The 22493-nt window shown below is 35.8% G+C and overlaps 1 protein-coding gene across 1 annotated transcript in view; it reads left to right on the top strand.

The window, feature by feature from the left end:
* The window catches only part of PROS1 (protein S), a 61318-nt gene that overhangs the window by 15560 nt on the left and 23265 nt on the right, over window positions 1–22493 (top strand). Inside the window, exons 2-7 of the mRNA XM_059922207.1 lie at window positions 6379–6536; window positions 9273–9297; window positions 16489–16575; window positions 18462–18584; window positions 18684–18815; window positions 21728–21853. Of these exons, the coding sequence (XP_059778190.1) occupies window positions 6379–6536; window positions 9273–9297; window positions 16489–16575; window positions 18462–18584; window positions 18684–18815; window positions 21728–21853 (651 nt within the window). The remainder of the gene's footprint in view (window positions 1–6378; window positions 6537–9272; window positions 9298–16488; window positions 16576–18461; window positions 18585–18683; window positions 18816–21727; window positions 21854–22493) is intronic.

The raw sequence follows: 22493 nt of genomic DNA on the forward strand, positions 1-22493 counted from the left end.
TTAGTCCTCTTGAAGGACAGAGGCATGGTTCACCATTACAGAATACTTTTTCTAAAGTTTTTCTAACCCTTAATATAATAATATGAGAAGAAACAGTTGCTCAGCGGCATAGTCCTCAATACTAAACAAAATGTGAAATGTAGAGAAGCGTTAGGTAGTATATTAGTTCTCTTTTAAAAAAATAAACTTTACTTTAAAAAAATTGAAGTATAACATACATACAGACATAGCATTTATTTCTGAAGGTTAACACAAGCTTTTCTTAAAGTTGGTAATAATTATGTAGGCTGATGAATGCCTAATTAAAAATCTATTTTGATTTTTTCTTAGTCCTTGCAAACTTCACATTTTTTAATATCCCTCCTCAATTATAAATCTTCTGTGGTATAAATCTTTATGATAAAAATGAAAGATTTTATACTTAATATGTGATTATTTAAAATAAAATTTCCCATCATTATTAACTAATGGTTTTCCTATATCATGCAATTCTATTTTTATCAGTCTTTTTGTAAGCAAAACATGCCATTTCAACAGTTGAGACACAGGAGGCACAATTATATCTCAAAGTATTATCTAACTGTTTTATTTGTACATTGAATGCCATTTTCCCTGACCCTGTCCCACAGTGAAGAAGAAACAAAGATTCAAACACTCTGCCAAACCAAATGCTAGCCTAAAATTCCCTTCTCAGACACATTCTTTTAGGGACAGTTTTTCATTCTTGGGATGCCAAATAACAAGGGCCAAAAGAGAGACAGAAAGCAGAATTTAAAAAGAGAAGAGCTCTTGGAGGGAGGAATGTGAGAACCATCTTTGCAAAGACAAGAGAGCAGAATGGAAGAGATTCAGAGGATGAACTATCCTAAAGCTTAGAATTCTTCCTCTTAGACCCACATCTGACTGATCAGTTTTGGACAACCTGCAGCTCTGTGGTCCTGACGCCTCTGAACAGAGGGTGGCAAGCTTGGACAACTAAGTGGGAAAGGGGCTTTTAACATTTTTCATTAATCCTTGACCAAGGTCAAGCTGAATTGAACTGTGAGGGAATTTTCCTGTGAGTAGAGGCAATGCTAATCCCACTATCCTTATTACAGATGCTTAAGTGAAGTACCAACAACAGTAAATTACTTTCTGTTATACAGTCAAATTTATGTTGAAAAAAAAATTGGTCCCCACAGAAAATATTGAAGGGAACATATGAAGGCTGTGAAGACAATTTCAAAAAAGAATTCTAGTTAATGTTTGCATAATGGTTTATGTTATTGACATAATTGTTCAACTTCTATGGTCACTGTTCAGATTAAGTTAAAAAAAATCAAGCAGATTCAGTCATATTCCTAATCTTGAAAGACTCATAACTAAACATTATAACCTAAAAATTTGAATCTGAATGTAACACTTTTCAAGCACATAGTTGTGTCTTCACAAGGACTTTCTTGAAAAACTTCTTGATCTAAAGAAGTGAAACAAATAATTAGAGACAATGTGGTAATGCAGAAAAAGAATGGGTTTTGGAGGTAGGCTTGATTGACTGTTCTCAGTTGTGTGAACTTGGTAAGATTAAACTCAACTTCTCTGAGTTTCAGTTAGTTCATGTGTATAACAGTTGTGATAGGATTAATAGGAGATAATGCAAAAAGAGCATTTATATGCTTATAGTGCCATAGTTATTATTATGATAAATAATGGAACTTTTTAGACATTCCTGCGTGCCAGCAGGGTAGATATTTTTGGGCAGATAGACTTTGAGCCAGCTGATAAAAACACTTTGGAACATATATTTGTCTCATCCTACAGTTCTGTAGTTCTTAGTCTGGATCTGTGATATCATGTTTGTATCTTTTTGACAAGGAATAGTAGACTCCTTTGAAAGCACACTCTGTTAGATGGATGGATCTTTTTTATAAAGGACAGTAAATGTCTTATTTAAGATACCAAACATGTCCACTACACCACCACATAATTTATTTTTTTAAATCAAGTACATTGTGGGCATTTAAGTGGCAGAATACATAGCAGAAAGAGCATTGGACTAGGAGGATGGGTACATTTAAATTCCTGTCCCAATAGCACAACTTTGTAGCTCTATGACCTTGAAAAAACCATGTAACCTCTTTTAGCTCCAATTTCTTCAGTAGGAAAATGGGGATGATAATTCTGTCCTGTAATATATTTCATTATTTATGTGAGGATCAAATGAAATCATTAATATACACTTTGAAAATTTTTAAGTATCATGCCAATTGGAAGTATTATTGAGGTGAACCCAGATGAACTAAAACATAAACTTTCAAATTTAGGCAAAATTTATTTAGGCAAAATTATTTTTTAAATTATTAGCTTCATTATCCTTTAGGTCAGAGGTGTAACAATTTTCATTTTTAATATTCCTCTTATCATCTGAGACAGTGAAACTTCTCCCTCTTTTTTGAAAAACAGCAGCAAATAGTAATGGATGGTTGCAGGTCTGAGCATTGGGATGCCTGTGATCTAAGTTGTACTTTTGCTATTTATTAGCTTTATAACTTAGAACAAATATCTTGTATGCTCCTGATTTTCATCATCTCTGAAATAATGGAGGTTACTTTGTTTCCTTCTAGTTTTATAAATGTATGTGAGCATTCCTTTAAACCACACCTTGGTTCTCCCTGCACAATTGAGAACTTCCCCAAACATGAATATAGGATGTGTTATTACAGCTGGTCTGTGTCCTGCAGTGGGGGCCCTTATAGGGAAAGAGGTATTCCTAAATATCAGTGTTAACCTCTGCATTCCAAAACTTAATATTCTGTAAGGAAGAAATGCCAAGGAGTGATGTTTATGTTTTGTTTTCCAACTGCATTTGACCTTGATTGTATTATTATTGTATCAAAACATTTATCTTTAATACAAAGTGTTATTGTTTTTTCAGAAAGACTCACATATTTGCTTTGAAGTTCAGAAGGGCCAAGTTTTTGCTATATTTATTATCAAGTAGCATGCTTAAAACTATTTCAAATAAATGAGATAATTGCACTGTCAGACCCTTTCATTGTTGATTGGGCTGCGATTTATCAGTTAGCAATACACTTGGTGGGTGGCATGCTCACAGAATAACATCTTTTAGATGCACACAGCCTTGATTTGATCTTGAGCAGTGATAAAGATGGTGAGAGATAGGGTTAAAAATATAACTCAAACACTTTTGTTAGTTAATTATCACATTTAAACTTCTGTTTTGGTAAGTGAGAAAACCCATATAAAATTAAAATAGATAAATAAATAAATGTAATTCTCTCTCTTTTTTTTTTTTATAAATTTATTTATTTATTTATTTGGTTGTGTTGGGTCTTCATTTCTGTGCGAGGGCTTTCTCTAGTTGCGGCAAGCAGGGGCCACTCTTCATCGCGGTGCGCGGGCCCCTCACTGTCACGGCCTCTCTTGTTGAGGAGCACAAGCCCCAGACGCGCAGGCTCAGTAGTTGTGGCTCACGGGCCCATTTGCTCCGCGGCGTGTAGCATCTTCCCAGACCAGGGCTCGAACCCGTGTCCCCTGCATTGGCAGGCAGACTCGCAACCACTGCGCCACCAGGGAAGCCCTATAATTCTCTCTTGAAAGATGTTCATTTATTCAACTAATAATTATGGTAAGTGTTAATTAGTCCTTTTGCCTTTCTTTTTCTTCATTCTATTGTCAACTTTTGATTAATTCTTATTTACAGAGTTATAAGAGAAATAAGAGAAAAATAAATTTAGCTATTTATATTATTTGCTTATCTTCCTAGTCAAAGAACCATTTGTGGTTAAAAATCAGGATTAAAAAAAGTTATTTGTAGATTTTACTTATGATTTAAAATGTTTTCATTAAAAAACAATGTTCTATTCACATTCTAAAATGATAAGACCCAAACTTCATACTCTCCATTCTTTTCTTCAAATATAATTGCAGATTGTAGCTTGAGTGTCTTTTCTCTGTATTTGTCCACATGATGTTTACATATCTACAAGTATGACTGGTATATATAGGATTATGCTATAGATGTAGCATCTACAATTTGCACTTTTTAATTTAATAGTATATCTTGGAGATCTTCAGTGCAGAAGTATCTTCCTTCTTTTGAATAGCCACATATTATTCTACTGTACAAATGTATTATATAGCTTATTTTTTCATTCCCTTCTTATTAGGTATTTAGGTCATTTCTAATTTTTTTTTTTTTTTTTTTGGTTACGTTGGGTCTTCGTTGCTGTGTGCGGGCTTTCTCTAGTTGGGATGAACGGGGTCTACTCTTCGTTGTGGTGTGCGGGCTTCTCATTGTGGTGGCTTCTCTTGTTGTGGAACGTGGACTCTAGGTGTGCGGGCTTCAGTAGTTGTGGCTCGCAGACTCTAGAGTGCAGGCTCAGTAGTTGTGGTGCACGGGCTTAGTTGCTCCGTGGCATGTGGGATCTTCCTGGACCAGGACTCGAACCCATGTCCCCTGCATTGGCAGGCGGATTCTTAACCACTGTGCCACCAGGGAAGTCCTCTAATTTTTGGATAACACAAACAATCTTCTTTTTTTTTTTTCTGGTTGCTTTGGGTCTTCGTTGCTGCGCGTGGGCTTTCTCTAGCTGTGGTGAGCGGGGGCTACTCTTCATTGCTGTCCATGGGCTTCTCATTGCAGTGGCTTCTCTCGTTGCCGAGCACGGGCTCTAGGCGCGCGGGCTTCAGTAGCTGCGGCGCAGGCTCAGTAGTTGTAGTGCACGGGGTTAGTTGCTCTGCGGCATGTGGGATCTTCCCGTACCAGGGATCAAACCCGTGTCCCCTGCATTGGCAGGCGGATTCTTAACCACTGTGCCACCAGGGAAGTCTCCAAACAATCTTTCAATAAACATTCTATACATACCTTTTTCAGCAACACTTGCATATCTGTAGGACCTACTTAGAAGCAGAATTGTTGAATTGAAGAGTATATGTATTTTTAATTTTCAGATACTACCAAATTACCTTCAAATAATACCTATCAGTTTATATTCCTACCACCATTGTACAAGAATACTTGTTTCCTCTTACACTCACCATACTTGATATTATCAGTCTTTTAAATTTTTGCAAATCTATTAGGCAAAAATCCAATTGTTTTTAAAAATTTGTGTTAAACATCTTTTCACATGTTTATTGGCTAGTTTAATTTTTCTCTGTAGCGATGTGTAAATGGTATCACTTTGTTTATATTTTATTTACATTATTTATTTTGTTTTTAACCTTGCACACATTCCTGTATTGGTTGGCATATCGTTGTATTATTTTTTCTTTAATTTGCAAAAGTTGTTTATAAATTCTGGATGTAATTTTTTCTGTTATATATGATGGAAATATTTTCCTGCAATCTGTTGCTTGATGTTGAACTTTGTTATTTTTATCGTCGTTTGTCAACTGCTTAAAATTTTTTATATACTCAAAGTTACTGATTTTTTCTCTTCTGTATTTTGTGCTTTGCATAAGGTCTTCCTTTTGCCATGGAATTTTATTTTCTTGTTTGTATAAATAACCAGGTGTTTTAGCCTATCAAGTATCTTTCAAATAGCTGATGGGACTGTACTGCATTTCTCTTTCTCCACAGAGATCACACAAGTTTTCCATTAAAACTGAGAAAGTTTGTTACTCTAGCTTTAAAGATGCTGTGGCTATGACTTTATAGTCATTTCAGCATGATGCTTTTACCAATGTAATCATAACAAGGTAAACACGAAATTATTGTTTGGTATGTTTGACCTCAAGCATAAGCTTGAATAATTTGTGTAGATCATTAGACAAGGGCTGTAGCTACACACCAAACTGCTCTGTGTTGTTAACCAAAGTGCTTATGTATCCACGTGTTTTCCTCAGTTCAACCCTACTGAGGCAGGCATAACTTTAATTTTTATTTATTTAATACATTTATTTATTTATTTATTTTTGGCTGCACTGGGTCTTCGCTGCTGCACGCGGGCTTTTTCTAGTTGCGGCGAGCGGGGGCCACTCTTCGTTTTGGTGCGGGGGCTTCTCATTGTAGTGGCTTCTCTTGTTGAGGAACACAGGCTCTAGGAGCGTGGGCTTCAGCAGTTGCAGCACACGGGCTCAGTAGTTATGGCTTGTGGGCTCTAGAGCGCAGGCTCAGTAATTGTGGCACATGTGCTTAGTTACTCTGTGGCATGTGGGATCTTCCCAGACCAGGGCTGGAACCCATGTCCCCTGCATTGGCAGGCGGATTCTTAACCACTGTGCCACCAGGGAAGTCCTAAGGCAGGCATAACTTTAAATGGCATACAATTTACCGGCAGAAAATGATTTATTTAATATATCATTGCTTAATATAATATTTTAGGTGGAAAAATGAAAGATTTGTTCATGTAAACTTTTTTTTTTTTTCTTCAGTTTTGTCAAAGCAACATGCTTCACAAGTCCTGGTTAGGAAAAGCCGTGCAAATTCTTTGATTGAAGAAACAAAAAAGGGTAATCTTGAAAGAGAATGCATTGAAGAACTGTGCAATAAAGAAGAAGCCAGGGAGGTCTTTGAAAATGACCCTGAAACGGTAAGAATTCATGAAAAGTGGTAAGTTAACATACCTAGACATACAGTTACAGATGGAATGTTTGCAGCTTGAGTCTGTGTTCCCTTGTGTTTCTTTTTAAAGTTAATGATTGTGTATATCACCTTCCGCATGTACCCACTGAAGCGTTTCAGGAGGAATTACCTTCAAAGGAAAGTGGGCTTGTTAGGGAGACACTATTTGCCAAAACCAATGTGCTCTGACCAAACTATAATTCAACTATACCTAATTATCACAAATAGTATGAACCTTATGGTTTGTAATTACTTTCTCCCAACCAGGATTTTGTAGTGTTAGGCGAGGGGAAGGCACCTCAAGTGTGTGTGTGTGCGTGTGCGTGTGTGTGTGTGTGTGTGTGTGTGTGACTACATTGTTATCACTATGCTTCATTAATTCTCTCCATTGGCATTTTTAACCAAGCTTTAGAAAACAGAGCCTCTAATTCAGAGCTCGGTACATAATAGGTACTCAGTAAATGCTTAATAAAGGATTCATTACAGTACTGTGTTCCCTGAGAATAATTTTAATTTATTCCATAAACTCTTGGGAAGTTTCCTCAGCCCACTGTAAATCATCAATAATCCCTGTGGTTGGAACTTATACCTTTAGTGTATAAATTTTTCCAGTTTAGTCTAGAATAAAATAATCACAAAGACCCCTAAATATCATACAGAAATATGGGACCCCTAGATCTGATCTTTAGTCCTCTAATTTTCCTAGAGAAGGGGGTTCTTTAACATGTTCTGTGGGTAGCAGGAATATAAATAGTGCCTCTACGAATTGGGGTGAAGAATTCAAGTTTGATAACCTTCAGGGTTACCTCAGATTTTTTTCCCTGAGATGAACTGTATAACCAAAAGGAAATGAGGGAGAAAACATACACAAAGTACCTCCTTTACCTCTGCCTTAGCTCCTGGAACCATGAGACTAGATGAGCCGTAACAAGCAGGAACCATTTGTCTATAGTTAGAGAACTTGTCCAAGACAGTAATAACTTGTGTTTTCTGGGATTGCCCTTTAATTCTCTTACCTCCACCTACTCTAATAGGTTCAGAGGGAATTTTTCCCAAGCTACCCGAAGATTCATTTTTAACACTCTCCAAGATTGAATCAAAATGCTTGTCTTAGTTTTGTTGCCTGTTGTGGAAAAGCAATTAAGACAAAAATATTTTATTTCACACAATATAACAGTGTACTCATATTGTGTAGGAAACAGATAAACACACACACACATATATACAAATTTCTTTTTATTATGGAAATTATAAATATATCCCGAAGTAGGGAGAACAATATAATAAACCCCAATATACCTACTTTCCCTTTCAATGATTATCAACAATCTGCCATTCTTGTTCTGCCTATTCTCTACCCCACCCACTCTAAGTTTTGTTTTGTTTTGCTGGAACATTTTAAGGCAAGCCTGCATGCTCAAGATTTCATTTGATTGTATTACCCATAAATACTTGAGCATGTATATCTAACACTGTAAATATGTTCTCATAGCTTAGCCTCTGAGTAGCAAATGGGGAGTGAGACAGAAGCCATATGGAGGGGAGAGAAAAGAGTAGAGAAAAGAAACTCATTTATGTGCTTCCTCTCCTCTACTCATTCTGACAGTGGTGTTATTGACAGAAGAGAAAGAGATGACGGAGAGAGTAAGGAAGAAATGGGAGAAATGAAAGAAAAAAAAACATTTGTTATTGCTTCTCACTTTCTGTCCTGCTCCAGACACTCCCTGCCCACATGCCTCATACCCTACTCCACACTCCCAGTCACCACGTTATTGCTTGTCTCCCCACTGTCCCTAATACAGTCCTTTCACCGTTACATCATCTCCTTTTGAACCAATTCATCATTGTTTATATCGTGGCTTTTGTTCTGTGGATGACAACACTGATGTCTGAATTGCTTAGTGGGAGATCTCATACTTGTAAACTAGTAGCTAAGTGTTGTGTAGGTTTATATGTGAGAGGAGGAAGGAATGAGGACTTTAATTGTGTCCTGGATGAAAGTTATGTTCTGTCCTTGAGGTTGTTTTTGTGTAGAAACACTGGTTTCTCATGAGGGGTTCTTATGCTATTAATGCTGCATATTGGATGTATTATGGCTTAAGAAGGCTTTTGTGAACTAGCCTGGGAACCTTACCATCAGAAATCATTTTTAACATTTTTCTCCTTTTGCTGAAGTGCTTTCCTTAGTCCAAATTACTGATTTACAGAAAAATTCTTGGTACATAACCAATTTATAAGTAAGGTATTACATGTACATAAGATGCTAAAAGGTAAATGTCCACTTTAATTCAATTCAAATTATGTTACTGTTATTCAGCAATGAATCTGGTGTGTGTACTCAGCATGATGTGAGGTGTATCAAATGGGTATCTAACCATCATGGAAAAATTAAAAGATTTACAAAAAGGGGGCATATATAGTCACATTTAACATCTTCAGTGGAGCCTGTTTTCAGTTTAGAAGCCTTTGAAACATGATTTAATTGATCAGTATTGCTTTAAGCCTAAGCATTTTATGGCTTAATGTTATTAGTCATCTACTCCTGGTATATATTTTACTATAGAAAAAATGTTGTAATGTGGAAATGGCAGTTATATGTAATTTATTGCATCTTTAATATAAAAACACATTTTAAAATCGTTTTAACTTTATGGTGAAATTTAGATTTGCTAAGATATATTTTTTCTTTTCTTTTTTTTTCTAGGAATATTTTTATCCAAAATATTTAGGTAAGTTCAAAGGACCTCAATCAGATAATCTTAGAAATGGAAGAAAACTAAAATATGATGAAGTCCAATCCTCCACTCATATATATTCCATCCAGTACAATTTCATTAGCGTTGGGAGTAAAATCTCTCTCATTCTATATGCAAATTTTCTGTCCTTTTATTTAAAGTCATGTAGATGAATTTGGGATGGTTCTTTTAATTACTATGTGACATTTTGACTTTTAGTCTTTTTCATTTTTTTTGTCTTTCTCATAAAGGGTCACTGAGTTGATGCAAAATTATATTTAGGTACCAGGATATTCTCTATAAGTACATGAGTTTTCATGGGTCATCTTTATTTATTTATTTATTTATTTTTGGCTGCATTTGTCTTCATTGCTGCACGCAGGCTTCTCTGTGGTGGCTTCTCTTGTGGCGGAGCACGGGCTCTAGGCGTGCAAGCTTCAGTAGTTGTGGCTCACAGGCTTAGTTGCTCTGTGGCATGTGGGATATTCCCGGACCAGGGATCGAACCCGTGTCCCCTGCATTGGCAGGCTCATTCTTAACCACTGCGCCACCAGGGAAGCCCTCATGGGTTATCTTTTAATGAAAGGAAAGATCTCTACACTCTCCAGAGCTTGTGACATAATTATCATTTAAATATTGATTGAAATTATTAACAACTTCCCACTTTGCAACACCATTTCCTCATTTCCTACAATATCCCATCCATGTTTTGCCTTTGGATACAAAAGCGAAAGGAGTGAGGTAGCATTTCCATATCTAAAGAGATTAGATGATTTCAACTAAATGTCAATTAAAAGGCTACAGTTTGTTTTAAATAAAGATAAAAATATTTTATTAATATTTTTTTGAGATTTGTCAGCATTTCCAAAGAATGAAAGTGGAGTATCATTTGTACATGTCTTTCTGATGAGATTCTCTGTAGGTCCAGCCCACAGAGGTTTGCTCTCCCTCCTCCTATGAGCTCAGAATAGTCCCCATCTGTGCATCTTTCTACCCCACTCTCATGCCAGCCAACGTGAAACTCCAAGGCCTGCAAAACTGAAAAGTAAATCTTCCTTGAAAAAAAAGTAGGAATGTACTCTGATATACATTAATAGCTATGCAATTTAGTGTTGTTAATATAATTTAGCAAATAACTATTTCTATTAAATTCTCATTTCTCTTGAAATTTTAGGGTTTAATTATAGTTTAGGGTATTACACTTTGTTTTTGTTTTACTTCTGAATACCCATGCAGAGATTCCAGAGACCATCTGTAGATAGGAGACTATATATACCTTTCCCCCTTTCCTAGGTAGCCTTACATTGGATTGATGGTATGTACTTCCATTTACCCTTCAGGACAATTAACAAGATAAGAGCCCAACATCATTGGGAGAAGACCCTTTCTGAACCAAGTGCTCTTTTTCATAGTTCCTGAAGTGGTTACTCTTCCCTTTTTTGAGTGTCCACGATGGTGTGAATCTTATTTTTGTGGCACATCCGGAGTCAAGGAGACCCAGCTGTAATACACTGCCTCTCATTTCACCCTCTCATCAACTGCAGGACATTGGTTCAGTGGTATCTCTCTTTAGAACTCCATAGCATGACCCGTTTCTGTTCTTGGGCTGCTGGGTGTTTTCCAGTTGACTTATTATAATTTCTTTTTATTAATTCCAATCGAACATTTATCTCCCGCAAGATCTTAAAATTACTTAACCTCTATGAGCTATAGTTTTCCAATTTGTCAAATGGATAGTAACAATTTACCTAATAAGTTTCTAGCAAGAAATAAAATGAGGCAATGTTTTCAAAGCACTTAGTAAAATATGTCATGCTAGTTCTCTTCATTTTTTTCCCCTTAACTTCTCCTCTAGTCCCATTTTCTTTTCTCTTCTTACCTTCCCTTTTCTAGCTGCTAATAACAGACTTAAGCAGTTTCATTCAAATTTGGAAAGAGGATACTATAAAAATTGTGTAGTGGTATTATTTATGACTTTAGATATGAAAATTCAACAAGATTTTCTAAAAACTTTAGCTGTCATATCTGAGATATACATCCATGAAAAACATTTCTTCTTTGTAAAGTTATGCTTTGACTCCTTACTTTCTAAAGCAAAGATTAAAGGTTTATACTCTTAAAGTCAAGAAAAGATAGACCATCAGGACTATTTCAGTCTCTCCATTTTAGGTAGGAATTTAAATATTTTGTAATTAAAGTAGACAATATTTGACTGTTAAAAATTATAAGCTTACATTAAAAATATAGTATTAATCCTTGTTTCTTAGGTCCATGTAATGAGGCTGTGTTTCTGCAGGCATCAACACTCTGGAAGATAACGTACCTTTTTTTTTTTTTTTTTTTTTTTTATAACAATGGGAATGCCAGGTTTTTTGCCTATATTTTTGTTTTTTAATAACAATGTGATATTGAGGTATAGGCTTGTTTCTTTCTTTTTTTGTAAAGAATTTCACTTATTTATTTATTTATTTATCTATTTTTGGCTGTGTTGGGTCTTCGTTTCTGTGCGAGGGCTTTCTCCAGTTGCGGCGAGCGGGGACCACTCTTCATCGCGGTGCGCGGGCCTCTCACTATCGCGGCCTCTCTTGTTGCGGAGCACAGGCTCCAGACGCGCAGGCTCAGTAGTTGTGGCACACGGGCTTAGCTGCTCCGCGGCATGTGGGATCCTCCCAGACCAGGGCTCGAACCCGTGTCCCCTGCATTGGCAGGCAGACTCCCAACCACTGCGCCACCAGGGAAGCCCCTGGAAGATAACGTACCTTTGATCACAGAGTATATTTGGATAAACATAAATAACATTTTAATACAACATTATGTGTTTTGGAAAAGTTAGATAAAATCTTTTCCTTTTTTTCCTTCCATTCCTCTCAACTGCCTCTGTTCCTACCCAACTTTCTCTTTTATTTGCCTGTCTTATTTGGAAGCATGATAGAAAAGCCAAGTCCTAAAAAATAATAATAATAATAATATGATGTGGACTCTAGTCTCAGACATAAAAATTTCTACTGTGTCGGTTTAGGAAACTTATTTAACTCCTCAGGTTCTGTATTTAAGTTACACTGTAACTATATTTTCTAACTTCAGAGCTGTTGGGAATATCAAATAAGTATATGTATGTAGATAGATTTTTTTATGTCAGACTTTCTTCAGATGTAAAGTATTATTATTAATTGACTTATATAATGAAACAAAAAATATACTTTTAAAAATATTTATTTATTTTATTTATTCATTTTTGGTTGTGTTGGGTCTTCATCGTTGCACACGGGCTTTCTCTAGTTGCAGTGAGTGGGGGCTACTCTTCATTGCGGTGTGCGGGCTTCTCATGGCAGTGGCTTCTCTTGTTGCAGAGCATGGGCACTAGGCACATGGGCTTCAGTAGTTGTGGCTCGCAGGCTCAGTAGTTGTGGCACACGAGCTTAGTTGCTCTGCGGCATGTGGGATCTTCCCAGACTAGGAATTTAACCCGGGTCCCCTGCATTGGCAGGCAGATTCTTAACCACTGTGCCACTAGGGAAGTCCCCCAAAATATACTTTTTATTATGATATATTTTTTGATTCATATTTTATATTTTGGTCTTTAGTTACAAGCATATGTGATGAATTCCACTGTTGAAAACAGAAAAGAAATACTCTATCTAAGTTAAGTCTTTCTGTCTTTTGATGTGTATATTCTGTAGGCCAATGGTCCTAATTGGGGGGTGGGGGGAACCTTTATAATTTTGTCTCTGGTAAACCTAACAGTAATTTTACTAATTACCACAGCTCATGCTGGGAGCTCCTTACAGTGAGGTAAGGTCACCCAAGAAATTAGACCACTAATACTAACCCATACTTTTTGGCAGTGTTTGGATTTAGAGTTGTAAGTGTTCAGAAATCACACTCATCTATCCATGTACTGCACTGGAAACATGGAATTTGGGCAGAAATACTCTGCATTTCATTATATAAAGATAAGTTTTTAAGTTGTGTTCTTTTCCTTAGAAAATGGAATAAACTCTGCCATCTATGTTGGCCTTTAAAATATCACCCAATAGAATGGATGATTAAATTAATGGGAGAAGAACTTCTTGGAAAGAATGCTAAATTCTGAGCCAAAATGTAAACATCAGAAATAGTTTTTAGTTTCTAGTTCTTGCCAAATTGGTGGATTAGCTCAGACTGCTGACTTCTCTTAAAATCATCTCAAGAGAAACAATAGCATTCCAGGCACTAATAATAACAAAATAAAATGAAAACAACAAGAAATGTGAAAAACCCATGGATAGACTGAAGGCTCTTTGACCTAGTATGGGGACCTGGGGTTCTGACTGCTGAGACAGCAGTAAGAGGACAGATTGGATAATTAAAAAAGAACCTAAGCGTTCAAATCAAGCGAATTTTTAAAAGTACAACAGGGCAAGCCCTGAGTAACAAAAAATAAGGAAATAACAAAAGTAGAGGTAGAAATAAGTTAAATGGAAAACAAAAGAGAAGATTAACAAAAGAAAACCTCATTCTTTGAAAAGGTAAAGTAAGGAAAGTAAGTTAGACTGACCTCTGGCAAGAATAATCAAGGAAAAAGAAAAAAAGGGAAAGAAGAAATGCCAAAACAAAAAGTATAGGACAAAAGGGGAAAATACTATAAACCCAACATAGATTGGATTTATAATCATAAAATAGAGATTATAAAGTAAAATATAATCATAAAAAGTTACAGAATATGATCATATAATAATATGGATATAGGAACTCTTGTAGTCTAGAACCAAGATTTCTTTCTAGGATGTTCTGTCCTGACCACTGGAACCTCTTCTGAAAGTGCCTCTTTCTTAGGCTTTCCTCCCTGATGGCCCGAGTTTCTATGTCTAATACCGTTTCTTAGGAGAGCTTCTGCTTCAGGCTACAAAATCTAAGGCAATCTCTCTCCAACTCTCACCTTCCTACTCATTCTCTCCAACTTCCTCCATTCCTGTTGGGCAGCAAGAAGGAGAAGTGGGAAGGTAAGGGATTGGGATTGCACTGCTTTGGAGTAGCCATGAAACTTACTCTTCCCACTGTAATTCTAAATGCAGGTTTCCAAAAAAACATTATCACATATATTAGTATGGACTCATATATAAGGTGCCTTATGGGTTAAACCTACTTTGTAGTCTGGCCTGGGGTCCTAATCACCATATGAAGTCATTTCACCTGAACCTCTAGCTTCCGGGTTTCAAATTTTAGCTGTCAGATTTGTCCAGAAGTGCAAAATGAGGCTTTCTTACAACTGAGAATCCTAATGGAATGTTCACACTAGAATAAGATAATTCTGGGAGTGGGTGATTCAAGAGGAGGGACAAATGAATTCAGAGAAAGAATACTCAAGACTTAAGATTGCCTAGGTCTCACTGGGCCTCCAGAAAGACCACGATGATGTAAAGTATTGTTTCTATGGGAAAATATTATAACCTACTTTGGTAGGCTAAATAATGACCCCCTAAAGATGTTCATGTCCTGTCCTCAGAACCTCTAATGTTACCTTAAATGTTGTCTTTGAAGATTAAGTTAAGGATCTTGAGTTGGAGACATTATTCTGTATTATCTGGGTGGTTCCAGTGTAGTCACAAATGTTCTTAAACGAGAGAGGCAGGAGGTCAGAGTTTGTAGTAGGATATATGACAATGAAGCAAGAGTTGAGAGTGATATGAGGATGGGGCCATGAGCCAAGGAATGCAGGTGGCTTGTAGAAGCTGAAAAAACTGAGGAAATAGATTCTCCCTTGGAGTTCTAGAAGGAATGCAGCCCTAACAACAACTTAATTTTAGACCTCTGATCCCTGTAACTGTAAGAGAATAAATCTGTGTTATTTTAGGCCACTAAGATTGTGTTGATTTGTCACAAAAGCAATCGGAAAGGAATACACATACTGACTTCAAATGAGCCTTTAAACCCATCTGTGATAAACTGCATTCTCCAAAGGTGGCTGCAAAAATATCTCCCATCTCACATACTCTTCTGCAATGTTATCTTGCCACTTCCCCATCACTATGTGGAATCTATCCTTTTCTCCCTCCTCCAAATCTGGGTGGACCCGGAGACTGCTTTGATCAGTAGACTATGGTGCAAGTGATACAATGCCTCTTAACTGGCCTGGCAGCTTCCGCCTTCTTCCTCTTGCAAGCTAGGTACCATGAAAGCAGTGCCACTTTAGGACTGCATACTCAGGGAAACTCAACCACATGGAGAAGCCCTGAAGCATGGCATACCGTCTGGAGATAGAGGTGCTAAGGAACCTGAGCTGTCAGACATATGAGTGAAAAGCCATCCAGGAGGTGGATCTTCCAGACCCAGCCACCCTGGTTGATCCCATGTGCAGCAGAGACAAACAGCTTAACTAAATCCTTTCTAAATATTTGATCCACAGATCATGAGCAAAATAGAATGATTATTTTAAGCCACTAATTTTGGGAGTTGTTTGTTACTCAGCAAAAGATAACCAAAACACCACCTTTTTAGTTGAGTTGGTGACTATCTGTCCAATGAACTGATACGTATAATGTCTTCAGTGGCTATTAAGAAATGTTATGTTGTTTGCACTAAATGACCCCTGGTTAATTTAAAGTCTGTACGTATTTTACCTCTATTATTTCAGCTGTTATTTCTGCCAGATTGCTATATCTAATTTCACAGAGTTCTAGTAAGAAATAAAATGAATAAAGTAAACCTGCTTTGTAATACTGAGGCATTATACAAATATTATTTTGTTAGTCTCTATGCAACATTGGAAGAATTGGAAGTTGCCTACAGCAACCAGAAACACTGACTTATTCTACTAACTTAATTATAGACAGTTTCTAAATTAGGCTCTGGTCTATAGACTTGAGGGTGACTTTAGGTCTCTGCTACAGAATTAAGAACATAGATTTATGTGGCAATAAATTTCCCTGCTAATTCAAGATATTTTTCACTTCTGGCTTTAAGATTCTTTTCCAAAGAGAAGCCTCTATAAATCTATTTTTCATGATTCTGTGTTTATTGCAATCTTGCTTGTAGATTTTTAATTTTTCAAAAAGGTGGATGGAAACATTTAGGATTGACATTTTGAATGCTGAATCATGTAAATCTACAGAAGCATAAATATTCTACCACTTTGGATAATTTCTACCATGATTTCAGATCAAGTAAGTGTGTCTGCTCTAAGATTACACTTGTTTGTATTTACAGGTTGTCTTGGCTCCTTCAGAGCTGGATTATTCACTACTGCTCGTCTGTCAACTAATGCTTACCCTGACCTAAGGAGCTGTGTCAATGGTAAACACCTCTACCATCAGTTTAAAAAACAAAACAAAACAAAAACCTGCAAGTAAAGTACCCCCATATAAATATAACTAATGTTTAAAAATCAACAAATGAGCCCTTGAAGGGCTGCAAGGCCCAGCAAGGAGGTATTCTCAAAATGCATTTGAAGGAATGTTTTTTATTTTTTTTATTTTTTTGGCCATGCCACATGGCTCTAACACTGGATCAAATTAGCCAAATAATTATTTCTTTCAGTGTTTATTTATTTGTTTATTATTTATTTAGTTTAAACTTTTTATTGAAGTATCATACATATATGTATGTATGTGTACAGCAATGTACATGAAAGATGAATTTTTTTCTTTTTTGACCACATCGTGTGGCTTGTGGGATCTTAGTTTCCCCAGTAGGGATTGAACTTGGGCCACAGCAGTGAAAGCGCTGAGTCCTAACCACTGGACCGCCAGGGAACTCCCTGGAGGAATGTTTTTTAGATGTAAATGCTGCTGTTTTACTTAAAATGAATTTTCCACCTAATGTTTAAATTGAAGTGTTCCTTGTTTGCCAAGCTTTAGGTCATTGACTTCAGAATTTTATTCCCAAGAGCTTTAATTTGGCTGTCGTTGCATAATCATGTACTTATGACCAAATGTTACAGTTGATTAATAGGTCAAAGTGGAACCACATTTATTTTTCTGACTTTTGGCATCAACGATATAAATGTGGAAAATCTTGTGATATCAAATTAGCCTTTTCCCCCTGAAGTTCACATAAGGCCTAGTGATAATTCTCATAGATTATTTGTCTCTAGTTTATCAATTTCCTGACTTAGAGTCAGAGAGAAAAAGGTGAAATTGCAACATGTAAATTGGGATGTTTGTCCAGTGAATATTTTACATGCAGCATTGGCATTATTGAGATATTCATTCATGTGCATTTTCTATAATTCAAAATTAGTTGTAACTACGCAAGTAAAACAGTTTGCCTAAATGTGTATATTTAATTCATACTTTATTTTTTTAATTTACCAAAGGACAGAAAAATAATTTGATAATTTCCTGATTAACCTGTTTTCTGTCATTTTAACTAATACCTAATTTTCAGAAAATTTGATTTTATGAGGACTTTTTTGAAAAGTTCAATAATTAGGTTTTAATTAGATTAAAAAAATTTTTTTTGCAAGTTAACAGTTTGCTTTGCTAACATAAGCAAAGGAGAATGTAAAGGAAGGATGGAAGGAACTTGCAGATCAGCTAGGAAGGCTGGAGAAACAGGTGTGGAAGCATGCAGGAGCCAGGGACCGTTGCAGTGTCTAGTGAGGTGAGAGTGACCACAAATAAGTCAAGACACAAATAGGCATATCATTTAAGATAGTGATAAAGTGCTGTGACATTTTATGAAGAAAATATCCCTCCTTAGGAATCACAGTATTCTGCTACCTGTTGCCCAATGTCTGAAAACCATTTGACTAGAATTCTATTTATTTAAAGCAGGAGAATAAATCTGGTCCCTGTTATTCTATCTTAGCCCAATTTGGAAGTTCCAAATTTTTCTATTGATACTACACTATTTCTATTGATATTGAGTAGTTTTATTGTTCTGCCTACCTCATGGAATTGTTTTAAGGATCAAATAAGGTAATATATGAAAAGAATATTAAATTACAGTTACAAAGTACTGTATATATTTGCAAATATAAAAGTAGTTCCCTTTTGCAAAATAATTATGAAGATTTGTCTAATGGATCCACTTTTCTTAATGAAAAAGTATTTGAAGGAATGAGTTGTAATTTTTTTCCATTGACCATAGGCCTTGTGCACAGGATTCTATTAAAGGGCATATAATTCTATTTTACCATGGCATGTGGTAAAAATTAAATAGATATATATTTCCTTCAGCCATTTCAGACCAGTGTAATCCTCTGCCATGCAATGAAGATGGATATATGACCTGCAAAGATGGCCAAGCTACATTCACTTGCATTTGTAAATCAGGTTGGCAAGGAGAGAAGTGTGAATTTGGTATGTATAATAAACCCAGCTGACTCATCTGGATTGGCCTCCTGAAAAGTTCTCTGAAGGTTTTATTACTTTAAAAGTAATTTATTTCCTCCTTTTTAGATATAAATGAATGCAAAGATCCTTCAAATGTAAATGGAGGTTGTAACCAGATTTGTGATAATACACCTGGAAGTTACCACTGTTCCTGTAAAAGTGGTTTTGTTATGCTTTCAAATAAAAAGGACTGCAGAGGTAAGAGTAAGAAGGTAGACTAAAAAGGTATATACTATGTGAGAGCAAAATTCAGTTAGAGGAATTTCCCCAGGAAATTCTTGGAAAACTCTTAGGTGGTAAGTGCTTGTAATAAGTATACATTATTATCTACCTTGAAACCTTGTGATACTATGGGACTGCCTTTGGTTTATTGTTTATAGAGTATTTTTTTATTCACAGAGTATTTTGTTGTCTTCTTATTGTGTGTGCATGTGTGTACATGCACGTGTTTTAATGAAGAATTTCATTATATGGTAATAAAATGAAGTTTTAGTGCAAGTCCTTGCATACTACAGTCTTTGCGAAATCGTTGTTTATCCGTTTTCTTCCAGACACTATAATAGTATATCCTTTATTCCAATAAGATAAACAGTTTACAAATAAATCACCACAATCCTTAATAACTTCTTTCACTGTATTTTATATTTTCTTGTCAGAAATACCTTTCTAATTTCCAATATAAACCCTTCATCTTGCACCTCATTTCCTGTTGTGGTTTTGAAAAAGATGAAACTCTGGTTTTCCTTCTCTTTATACATCTAAGATCACATCACTGGTCATAACTTTGTTTTTTTTTTTAATTTCAGACTTAAATAATTCCAGTCAGTTAGTTTAGCTTTTTAAGTCATTTAACTAGTGTATTTCTTTTTTTTTAAAATTATGCTTCTCTTTCCCCCAAATTTTACCTTTCTTTTTTCTGCATAATGTCTTTTCCATTAGACTGCTTTAACTACCTTTACTAAATCTTCAAATATAAGTGCTAGGTACGTGGGTGACTAAAAATGAAATTCTCCAGCCTGGAGTTAAATTTTGCCTTTAGAAAATGGGAGCAAGTTATTCTTTCTTCTCTCCTTTCCTCCTTCCCTTCCTTTCTTTCCTTCCTTTTCTTCCTTCTTCCCTCTCTCCCTCTCTTCCTCCTTCTCCCCCCTCTCTTTTTCTTTCTCCCCCCACTTCTCCTCTTTTTGTATGAAGTAAAAAAATTTAGTAAGTTAAAATGTAAAGTTTTCTTTTTCAACTCTATTCATATCTGCTTTGGTAAATCCTTAAATTGAATTCATATTCAATTGGCTGTCCCTCACTGCATTGTAGTGTTTAGTCTAGCATAGTTTACTATAATATCATTTAAAGTGCAATTAAGTGACTCTAAGGTGAACTGTATAAGCTAACGATTTATTATGAGCAGTTATCCAATTTCAGATTATATATCTTTCTTGTTTGCCTATTTGAAGGTGTTTGAGGTTAGAGATTTAGAATATCAATATCATTAAAACACCAGTTATAGAAAACCATTATAATGAAGGGATACCATATGCATTCCACAAGCCAATAATACCCATTAAAACTTCTACATCTAAATACTTGAATAGTCTATACTGCTAAAGAATTTATATTTTTAATTGATAGGAATTTAATCCTTATCCATTGAATTAATACACCTTAACAAAAAGTTCTCTTATAAATGAGTGTCTCTGATGATCAGAACATATGTTCTTGTATTCTTTATTTACATAGTCTTTTATCCATGATACCTAAGTAATAAAGTACAGACCTAGAAGAAGAATATGTATACAACTGTTACAATAGGGCCTTTGCTAAAATGTGGATATGGCTGGGATTAAGCTGCCAGTAAATGTGCAAAAATGCAAGAATAAAACTTTTCATCAGACATTAGATGTCAGTGTAGAGTCATAAAATGTACGTGCTGTAACCGACACTCATATGATTTAAATGAGTCCTTGTAATATGCCTCAAACCAAATAAATTTAGTCATATGTTTTTACTTTCTGTAGAAAATATGGATTTTATAGCTCTTTTTAGAAAAGTAAGTATTTTTTGAAGTAATTGTAGATTCACATGCAGTTGTAAGAAATAATAAAAAGAGATCCCATGTACCCTTTACCCAATTTCTCCCGATAGTAAAATCTTACAAAACTATAGTACCTTATAACACCCAGGATATTGTCACCAATACAATCAACATACAGAAAAATTCCCTTACCACAAGGGATTGATTCATTTATTTTTGTGCAGGTCATTTTAAATAGAGAAATGTCTGAAAATTTGGCTATTAGTCTGTGGAAAAATTAAACTATTAATATCAACTTTTTAGAGTAGAAAATATATTTTTCATTCTGAGCTTGCCTTTCCTCAGAGAGTGCAAATGAGAAGAGTTCACTAATAATTACATCTCTATTGAACTATTTCTGTCACTTGTTTTGTTTTTCTCACAGGTGCTTATTCAGTAACTAGTTGCAATCAATACTTCGTCTCCTACTCTACTATGTAATATAATAAACACACCTGAAATTTCTGGAATAGTAATTTAACACTAACATATACGCTGAATTAGCTGCACTTTATAAATACTTTAACACCTTACCCAATCCCATTTTAAATTTGAATCACTCTTGAATACTTTAAGCCACAATAATAGTATGCAGATTTAGCTATTGTCCATTTCCAGAGGAAAGGTGTAAGACTGATGAGCCATCTCATTTTTATTTTTTATATTTGTGATAATACAGAGTAAATATGCCGTTAAGACCATATTTCAGAAACATGTATTTAAGAATACATATTAAGAATATGATGAGTCTCCCATTTATTTTCATACTGTATCCTGGTAGACAAGAAAAAATAGCGCTTTTTTTCTTTTACGTGACTACAAAGGAAATAGCAACCATTAGTCAAATTCCCTATGTATTTGTATAAAGAAATCATATTTAGTGAACTAATATATGATGATAGATTTAATATTTTGTTATTCCCAGTCCACTTTGTTGTCTCATTAGATATATTAAACTAGATCCAGGAAACACAAATCAAGGGGTCTTTGCTAGTATCTTCTGGTATGGGAAAAATGTTTTTTAATATACTGGTTTCATTTATAGATGTGGATGAATGCTCTGTGAAGCCAAGCATTTGTGGCACAGCTGTGTGCAAGAACATCCCAGGAGACTTTGAATGTGAATGCACTGAAGGCTACAGATACAATCCCATATCAAAGTCTTGTGAAGGTAAAGTTCTGGTGGTGTCATTGGTGGTGAAGAGGGTGTTTGCACCCTGATTTGATATGAGAAGCACTGGTTCTTTAGTAGTATGCAATCTTATTGGCCCGCTAAGCTGTATATGAATTGGAGACCTCCCATATATGAGCAAAAGAACACATTTTTAAAATTATTTATTTATTTATTTATTTACTTTTGGCTGCGTTGGGTCTTCGTTGCTGTGCACGGGCTTTCTCTAGTTGTAGTGAGCGGGGACTACTCTTCATCGCGGTGCGCAGGCTTCTCATTGCGGTGGCTTCTCTTGTTGCGGAGCACGGGCTCTAGGCGCGCGGGCTTCAGTAGTTGTGGCTCGCAGGCTCTAGAACGCAGGCTCAGTACTTGGGGTGCACGGGCTTAGTTGCTCCGGCTTGTGGGATCTTCCCGGACCAGGGATCGAACCCGTGTCCCCTACATTGGCAGGCGGATTCTTAACCACTGCGCCACCAGGGAAAAACATTTTATAATATTCAAAGATAAAAAGAACTTCAAGCTCGAAGGAAAAACACACGCACAAAAAGAAAGGCAAATTTAAAAATCACGTGGGTGTTACAAGGGTGTTTAGAAATCTTCGGTTTTATACCAAGCTTTTCAATGATTTTCTGTGCATATA

The sequence above is a fragment of the Balaenoptera ricei genome, chromosome 4 (genome assembly GCF_028023285.1).
Source record: "Balaenoptera ricei isolate mBalRic1 chromosome 4, mBalRic1.hap2, whole genome shotgun sequence".
NCBI classification, from domain to species: Eukaryota; Metazoa; Chordata; class Mammalia; order Artiodactyla; family Balaenopteridae; genus Balaenoptera; species Balaenoptera ricei.